Consider the following 9402-nt stretch of genomic DNA (forward strand, 5'->3'; position numbering starts at 1 on the left):
TTATTCCACTTAAGTTCAAGGCAACAAAAATGGATGTCCTGAAAGCGTTTCTACAGAGGATAAGAATGATAAGCTATCACACATAATGTAATGAATTACTAAACAATTATTGTAATTCAGTTGAACATAATGTTTATTTCTTCAAACATTAAGTCTCACACCACAACCGATTCATAAAATGCCTTTATTCATTAACACGTAAAAAAAACACAGAGCACATGGACTTTGAGATTGAAACACAGATGAAGTAGAAAAGAGTCAATGTAGAAAATTCAAATTTAATATGAGTCATAGAAGAAAATAAAGTAGAGCATCATTAAGTATTTAAATAATAATATAAGAGCATAAAATGATCCACCACTTTTACAACCAAAGTCACCAGTTAAACACAACAGAACATGTGAACCAGGGTCAATTACAATGGTAAATATTAAAACAATCTTTAACATGTATAGTTACAGGCTTTTCTTAAATGATATGCTTTTCTTAACGAAATATGCAGGAATATTTGCATATGACAAAAAAACATGTTTGAATCTGTTGTGTTCACTGCCCTTCTCTTACCTATTTGGTTGCCTTTAAAAGTGTGTATGTTTGACTATTTAAGCAAATGCAATCATTTGATTGAAACAGTCATAATTAATCATTAAATAGGCAAGTTTGTGAAACACATTTAAGTGAACCTTGAACTGTGAACCTTTTACAAAGAAACTTGATGTTGATTAAGCTGCTTTTTTAAATAATCCCCAAATATGTTATGTACAGAACATTTGTTTGGATGTGGGATTGTTTCATTCAGACCATCTCTGATTCAGACCATTATCGTTACCATAACGAATAAAAGGGTGATTCGTTCAGTTCAGTTTGATGCGTTTACATTTTTTTAATAGGAGAAGAATATCCATACAAGCACATGTTAGCATCTCCTCTGTTTGCAGGAGTTCCATAGTATATGTGGTTGAGTTAAAAATATCCCCTTCTCTCTTTAGTGTTTTATCCTGAACCGTGTAACGTCATATAGAGCAAGATTAATTGGAATTTCATAGTAAGTTTAGAGTAAATTGGTTGTTCATAAAAAATGTCTTGTGTTTTACTGGACCTCTCCTGGTAATTTCTAACATTTAAATGCAACACCACAGAAATAACGTAATTGCCATTGGTTTATGCATAAAATCCGTGGAAGAATACGGCGACACAGAGCAGGATGAGCGCGTTGGCGTTGACCACGTTCCTCCACAGTGGCACTTCTGAGGTGTCTGTGAGTTTCCTCTTCATCTCCGCCTCCTCCTCTGGGCTCAGTTGGACAGTGCTCTTCTGATTGTCCAGGCCACAGAAACACATCAAGGCTCTTTTGCAGAGACCAGGCCTTCTCTCTTCTGTCAAAAGTAAATGCATAATTAAGCTGTGATGAGACATGTCAAAAACAACACACCCAAACTGTAGATCAAACAATACAAATATGTCAACATGAAATATAACCCTAACCATAAGGGGAAGGGGAATAGATTAGCCAAAATACCACCACTTGATAACATTTCTCAAAAAGTGGAAAGGAAGAGGCAGTATAAAACTACACTACAGGCATTAAAAGGTACAACAGTCAAAAGGAAACTAACTAACTCTTTCTTTTGGTGCAGAAGGTGTGATTCTGGTTAACTCTAGCAGTATGATCCATAAAAAAAAAAAAAAAACTATAACACGGGTCAAAAGCCAAAGCTAAATTCACATCTGATAAGACATGGGGGGCTTAATGGGGGGATATAAACTTAAACACTTCATTTGCATAAGGGCTATATTCTATTCCCAAAAAGATTACTTCCAGCAACAAACAGCAACATCAAGACTGCTCACCGTGACGACTCTAAAGACCTTACAACTGCACTACTTCAATCGAGAATGCATGTTTAAATTGTGATTAAGGCTCATCATTAAACCGCTGATAACTTACCATCTTCCGTCTTCTCTATTTCCATTTTCTTGTCATCCTGATTGTCAATCCAGTCATCAGCTTCAATGTCGACCCTCTCCTCCGTGTTGTTGCGGAGACTCCAGCAAAGACGATACAACTGGGCAATGAAAAACACCAAGACAACATAAACATTTTTTTTTTCTTTTTCTGAAGCATGTTTAAATTCGTCTTTGGTCACGTACATGCTTGTCGTCAATGGGTTTGGTCACGAGGGAGATTCCCAGAATGAGGATACAAGACACCGAGAACAAAATGATGCCGAAGTACAAATAGTGGACGCCACAGATGATGGTGGGGCAGTTACTGGGGTTTGCACAGCTGCCCGTCCCGTAGATAAACTCTGCAATCATTCGGGACAGACCAATGACCAAGCCGATGGTCAAACCGTAGAAGGCGCCCTGAAAGAGAAAACAACTGGATGTAACACTGGTGCTGTAGTCACAACTGTTCCATCGCACGATAACAGAAGGGTAGCAGTAAATACACTATTCAAATGCACTGTGTTACACACTGTAGCAAAACACACACAACAGAACACACATGAGCACACAAGAACACAACTGAACACAACAGAACACACTTGAACACACATGAACACAACAGAACACAACAGAACACAACACATATGAACACACATGAACACAACAGAACACAACAGAACACAAATCAATACACAAAAAAACAACAGAACACAACAGAACACACAACAGAACACACATGAACACACATGAACACACATGAACACACATGAACACACATGAACACACATGAACACACATGAATACAACAGAACAGACAACAGAACACACAACTTAAAGGCGCAATGGACAATTTTTCGGCGATTTGAGAACGCAGGCGGAAGTGCGGACTGATACAACACACACGTGCGTTTGTTTATTAGCGCGACGGATCGCATCGCATCTCTCGTCTCCCGTAGATCTCCGTCTTCTTCTGAGTCAGCTCGAATAGTCTTTCTCAATCTTCATTTTGTGTGTGATTTACAGTGAGGGAACTATATTATGATAGATCAATGCGCTTAGACACGCAGAAACGTGCTGCTCTCGGGGGACGAGCCGCACGCGGCTGCAGATGAGCGGTAGGTGCGTTTTATGATTGATACATGGCAGGACTAATTGGCAGTCCACGCCACGAGGAAATAAGACTCAGATTTGGGCCAAAAAAAATCGTCCATTCAACCTTTAACACAACAGAACACAACACAACAGAACACACACACACACAAACACACATATCTGATACATATTTGTGTAATATATTATACACATTTTCAACATAAACCTGACCAACAGAAACCACTTGTTTATCACTGTCCTATTAGAAGAAAAGTCACATTTGATTTAAAAAAGAAAATAACTCTGAACTGTTATGCCACTGAAGTGAATAGTTGTTCAAAGTGTGATAGTTTTACCAAATGTGTAAACAGTGTCAGAAAATATGCCAAAGCAATTTTTTAAAACCTTTAATGACTAAATATACAAGTCTGTGTTTAACATCCTGAACGTACCTATTACAAGAATGGCTTCAGCATAACACGGAAACGACCCTAACTTCCCCGAGTTACTGAGTTACTATTACATATTTGCTCTCTACTAATTCAGTGAGTGATAAGGTTAGTAAATCGATTACTTACAGGCTCATTGACCCGTTTGCAGAAGATGGCCAGCAGGAAGACGGCCGCCACCGGAGGAGTCAGGTAGCTGGTGATGGACTGAATGTAGTCAAAGAGCTGGCCACTCTGAGCATTCTGTACCACCGGGATCCAGGCAATACTCACACCAATCAGGGCCACGATGAAAAGTCTAGAGCGGAGCAGACAACGCGTTTATTTCTGTTGCTTTTTCTTTGTTATGACCAGAACTAAAAGATAAGAGACCACAGCTACCTGCCAGCAATCATAAGCTCCCTCTCAGAGGCGGCGCGGCGCATCTTGGTGTAGATGTCCATTGTAAAGAGAGTGCTGGCGCTGTTGAAGATGGAGGTGAGTGAGCTCATGAGTGAGGCCATCATGACAGACAACATTAGACCACGCAGACCTGTAATGAGAAAATAATACACAATCACATACACGAGAGACACTGTGGGGCAAACATACCGGTGCGTTAGACTCAACCCACCGTTAGGCATCAGGTCCACCACTAGTTTAGGATATGCAATGTTGGTGCAGCCCACACTGGCCCCGCAATATTTTTGACATTCTTTTGGATCAACACATGCGATCTCATCTGAAACAGCATTCATCTAGTGAGTTATTTTTCTTCAGTTTGATAAATGTACTGTAATGGCTTTGCATGGTAGAAGCACAAAGCTTGTACCTGGATAAAGGACCCTGCTGATCATGCCAGGAAACACCATGAGAAACATGGGCAGCAGCTTCAGATAACCACACAGAATACAGCCTCCTTTCACATGGGACAAGCTCTTGGCAGAGAGGCAGCGCTGCACAATTACCTGCACAATGATTAGTATTATAATTTGATACAAATATATATATTAGGCATTTACAACCATCTGTAAGCAGGGCTTTATCCTGTTCACGAGCAGACCATTATCGTTTAAGTAAATGGATGCTCTCTCTCTGTAGAGGCAATCAGCACTCAGTGTGCACTTAGGCAACACCATAAAAGCATCACCAAATCAATTGGATGAGATGGTGATTGCCTTTATGCCAGTAATTTACACATATGCAGCACGTTCATCCTTATATAATTACCTGATCAGTGCACCAATACCAGGTGGCCTGAATGGTGAGTCCAAATATCAGGCCAGGCCAGGGCAGGTCGCCAGTGATCGCATCCCTGAAAATGTGGAAGGAATCTGCACGAGGCTCATAGCACTTGGCACTGATGTTTGCGGTGATGGAGGGCACTGCTGTCATGTAGCGCTGCTGGAACTGCTCATAGCCTCCCACCTCATTAAAGGCTTAAGACAAGACAAGACGTAAGCCCTTTGTAGCTAAAAGAGACATATTTAGGAGGAACCAGAAAGATCAAGATTAAAATGCCACATTACCAAATCCCATGAGAATGAATGATCCAATAACCATGATGACGGTCTGTAAGGTGTCTGTGTAGATCACAGCAGCTAAGCCACCTGAAACACAAACACGTGTCACACTACAACTGGACTATATACACATGGTGGTTCACAAAACATTCAAACTCTTTTTGGATCTGTCTATGTTGCACCAAGTCAAACATTTTCAAATGCTTCTCTAGAACACACTATAAAGACATAAATCATGTTCATAGACTCCACCTATGCCAAATTCCACCTATAAAAGTTACATTGTAATAGTATTTGACTGTTAAAAACATACATATTGACTAAGACTGGGTCTGAACCCACAGAATATAGCGCCTTTTTAATAAATAGTATGTGTACTAACGTACTTAGGTTTCACTGCTCACAGCTATAGCACGGTTACGGTAACATTTAGGTGTGCAAGCATTAGAGAAAGAGAAAAGCCAACTCCTGCTTATCAGCACCACGGGAGATTAACCACAATAACACAAAGCCAATAAACAAGATCTCTACAAATGGATGTGGTAAGACTTTAACCCAGACCTGGTGGCTTTCATAAAACAGATAAGACTTCGGATACAGTTCAGTTTGCGCGTTTCAATGGAAAAGGAAGCAAACACACATAAAATACGATACCTGTGACGGTGTATAGTGCAGTGATCGAAAGCAGTGCAATAACAGCCAAATAGATGTTGAGACCTAGAGCCTGGTTGATGAATATGGCACCAGAGAACATGTCTGCCTTGAAAGAGAGAGGTGGGAAAACAATGCTTACATACTATATGTGCAGAACGATGACATTTGAAAGACATTTAGACTTACTGAGATCTTGGTGAACACATACAGGAAGAGTGACAGCACAGACAGGTAGATGCGGATGCGCTGGCCTCCGAATCTTTTCTTCAGATACTCAGGCATTGTCACAATCTAAACAACACAATTTGTTGTACTAGCAATGGAATCAATAAATCAATCAAATGACTTTAATTAGTCCCAAGCGGCAATTCCAAAAATGGATGATTTTTATCATTAAAACGTGTGTACTGTAGTTTACCCCGGCCTTGATGTAGATGGGTACAAACAGCCATCCCAGAATGACCACCACAATCAGAGCCTGCAATAAACAAAGCACAGAAGCTTCGCTGGTCACGCCGGGAAACAGCTGGAGATCCCTCTTAAAGTCTCTATGTCTCTTGTTTTTCTATTTATGACTTAGTTTGGTTGGATAGCACCTGTGATAAATATTTTATCATAACTTTACTTCTGTTAAGTTGCAGTTTATGAAGACGTTCAAAAAAATAAAAGTTTACAATAACAGGAAGTAGAGCTGAGTTCTAAAACTAAGTCATCAATCTGCGACGTGCCATTAAAAACACACACTGACACAATTTCCTGACAGTTTAAATGATCATTCAACAAAATAAATGTGTTATATGGTATTATTGTTTGTCATATTTGCTGCCCCATGTCCAACCAGGAAGTACAATTAATAAACTTTACAACAATTATCAAACTGGGGACAAGTAAAATATAGACTTAAACTATATGGTTTGACCTGAATGATAATTTGTCTATTTCTCCAAGTCTGCCCTGAAGCCATGGTCGTTAAACCTTTTACGTGTAATAAAAACATTTGTTTAAGTGATTGTGATATAGATAGCTCAGGAGATTACTTACATTCCACTCGAATCCACCGATCGCTATCCCTGCTGCTGCGCCGGTGCCTGCGATTCCCACAAAGTGACCGCTGCCTATATTACTGGCAAAGAGAGATGCTCCAATCTGTGAACAAACAGAAATTATCAATAGATGTGATATGCATGTGATATGAATAATGAATACATCTATTCAACACTTGAGGAAATAGGTCTGATAATCTAATGGATGAATACTCACCGGCCACCAGACCATACTCCTCCCAGCCAGGAAGAAACCACCAACTGTGGACCGGTTTGTTCGGACCATAGCCTGAAACAGAAAAGGCAGACATAGTGTTGTAGCATCAAATCTATTTGAAGTTTGATGAAAAAAAAAGCTTCTTCTTCTTCTTCTTCTTCTTCTTCTTCTTCTTCTTCTTCTTCTTCTTCTTCTTCTTCTTCTTCTTCTTCTTCTTCTTCTTCTTCTTCTTCTTCTTCTTCTTCTTCTTCTTCTTCTTCTTCTTCTTCTTCTTCTTCTTCTTCTTCTTCTTCTTCTTCTTCTTCTTCTTCTTCTTCTTCTTCTTCTTCTTCTTCTTCTTCTTCTTCTTCTTCTTCTTCTTCTTCTTCTTCTTCTTCTTCTTCACTGAGATATTTCCACATAGTTAAGCTTGACAGGCAATAACATTTTTGTGAATGGGTGGCTCTTGTGTTGCACAATTTCACTTCAAGGCCATCTAATTATACTTTAGTAAATCAACTGAAATCATTTGTCAACCCTTTAATTTGTATTATGCTAAACTACAATGATGAACCGCCTTATATGTCGGCATTTTATTAGTATGACTTCTACAGCATGAAAGAACAACTCTCACACCTGAAACTAAAAAGTTAACAATTCACAGAGACAAGGCCTCATTGAATGGTCAACAACAGACAGACTTACCCAGACTCCGACGGCCAACACGACAATGAAATAAACCACAATGACAGAAATATCTGCTGCATTGTTAACAGCATACGTGCCATTTCTGGCAGCAGTCTTGATGTACGAGAATCCAAAGTAATCTTGAGACATCTCTACAATCGGCCGAGAGAAAGGTGAAAGAGTGTGTCCCGGTCTCCACCTGTGACTGTGGGTCGCACAGGTGGAGGTGTGTCTTTATTGTGCATCTGTGGAGCACGCGTCACTGGGAGGACGGTCAGAAGCAGAGACATGTAACTCACAATGATTAAATATTATCCAATCAAATAAATAATCCACCTGCAAAATGAATGCTTTATCTGATTGTGAGGCGAGCGTAAAGGCTGTTTGATTTTATAATCAAAGGTAAAGGTAAAAATAATTAAAAAAAAACACATAATCATAACTATATAAATAAATGATTGCATGAGCATGGTGGGAATGTCCAATCAAATACAATGATTCTTATCAAGGAAATAAGTGACTACATGCTGTCATCTACTAAACCAGCAATTTCACTATAAACAATATTAAAATAAAACATTATTCGAACATTTTCACATCATTGTTTACATGTTGTAGTTTCCAATTATATTTCTTCCAGTGAAATGTTATTGTAAATAGTAAAAATAGCACGTAAAAGACAACTCTACTCAAAGCCACTAGAGGGCTCTATAGTATAATTACAAATATGAGCAGCAAAAACTGCTCCTATTTCCTCTGAAATTACAAATTCCATTTTATATTTTGTATGCATTTATCCGACACACTGTGCGGCCTTATGTTGACAACCGTTACAGCTACACTGCTCTAATGCTGAGGTGAAATAAATAGTATTTTTCTGATCCATCTATTACTTTTGCTCATATTTGACACTGGAGTTCATGGTGAAATACACTAATCACTCCAATCGACAATAAGCGTGTAAATCGAAGTCAGTCGTGATGTTTGGCTAGGCTATATTTGTATTTTCCAGAATCTCTTGGTGGAGTTGTCGGACTGGTTCTGTTGTAAATGGCTTGAAATCTCCAAATGGGGACAATCAATATTCACTTGAATGAGAATCAATGACTGGAATGAGGCCAGAGCTCTGCAGATTAAGGCCCACTCACACTGTAATTTCAGCCCTCATTCTGTAGGACACTTCACTACAGCCAAGGCAGACGTATGTGAATGGGCTTCGTTATGTGATATCTCCCCGGTCTGTTGTCGAAACACAAAGACACAGAGAAGAGCACGTCTCTGGACTACAAACACTAAACACTCTGCTAATTGCTGGAGGAAACTGGCCCTGGGAAGCCTCTAAAAGTATGGTTGGATAAGATGAAGAGAGACTATCAAACTGTCAAACTGAATAATAAATGAATAAAAAGACAACACACCAATTCATCATAACTCATAAGGAAGTGTGTCAACTTATCAACTGTAATACAATTCCTTTTATCAAAAGTTTGGCGTGTTTTACTAAAAAATACAAAAAGGAAGCATGAATCTCAAGCATGCATTGTGCAATATGACAACCAGAATGTAAATATCAATAGCTACAATTATTGGTATTTATACATTGTTAGACATTGCATGTTTTATAGATGTAAATGAGAAGATTGTGGTCATATGGCAAATGAAAACGGCCACAGTAGAAAGTAGTTTTGTCACAGGACATGAATTACAGTTAAATAAATACAGAAGGTAAGCTAAGGCAAGGTAAGGAAGGTGATGTTATTCTTGTGCCAAAGAGTGCTTAAACAAGGATGTGTGAGTTTGTTATTGTTCATGAAGGTCTATAATCACTC

At 39.0% G+C, this 9402-nt stretch overlaps 1 protein-coding gene across 1 annotated transcript; it reads right to left on the minus strand.

The window, feature by feature from the left end:
• Positions 1 to 529: 529 nt before the first annotated feature.
• Positions 530 to 7775, minus strand: slc5a1 (solute carrier family 5 member 1). The gene is made up of 16 exons (XM_072455368.1): positions 7592 to 7775; positions 6908 to 6979; positions 6689 to 6793; positions 6066 to 6125; positions 5834 to 5938; positions 5648 to 5753; positions 5000 to 5080; positions 4701 to 4909; positions 4303 to 4438; positions 4105 to 4212; positions 3873 to 4023; positions 3621 to 3789; positions 2152 to 2367; positions 1949 to 2066; positions 1051 to 1376; positions 530 to 677 (listed from the first exon to the last, which is right to left on the minus strand). The coding sequence occupies exons 1-15, from the start codon at positions 7721 to 7723 to the stop codon at positions 1162 to 1164; spliced, it is 1983 nt and encodes a 660-aa protein (XP_072311469.1). The 5' UTR covers positions 7724 to 7775; the 3' UTR covers positions 530 to 677; positions 1051 to 1161.
• Between the last annotated feature and the right edge of the window lie 1627 nt (positions 7776 to 9402).

This window comes from Eucyclogobius newberryi, unplaced genomic scaffold, assembly GCF_026437365.1.
Source record: "Eucyclogobius newberryi isolate DKJ021-1_F unplaced genomic scaffold, fEucNew1.0.hap1 SCAF_2, whole genome shotgun sequence".
Classification (NCBI taxonomy): Eukaryota; Metazoa; Chordata; class Actinopteri; order Gobiiformes; family Gobiidae; genus Eucyclogobius; species Eucyclogobius newberryi.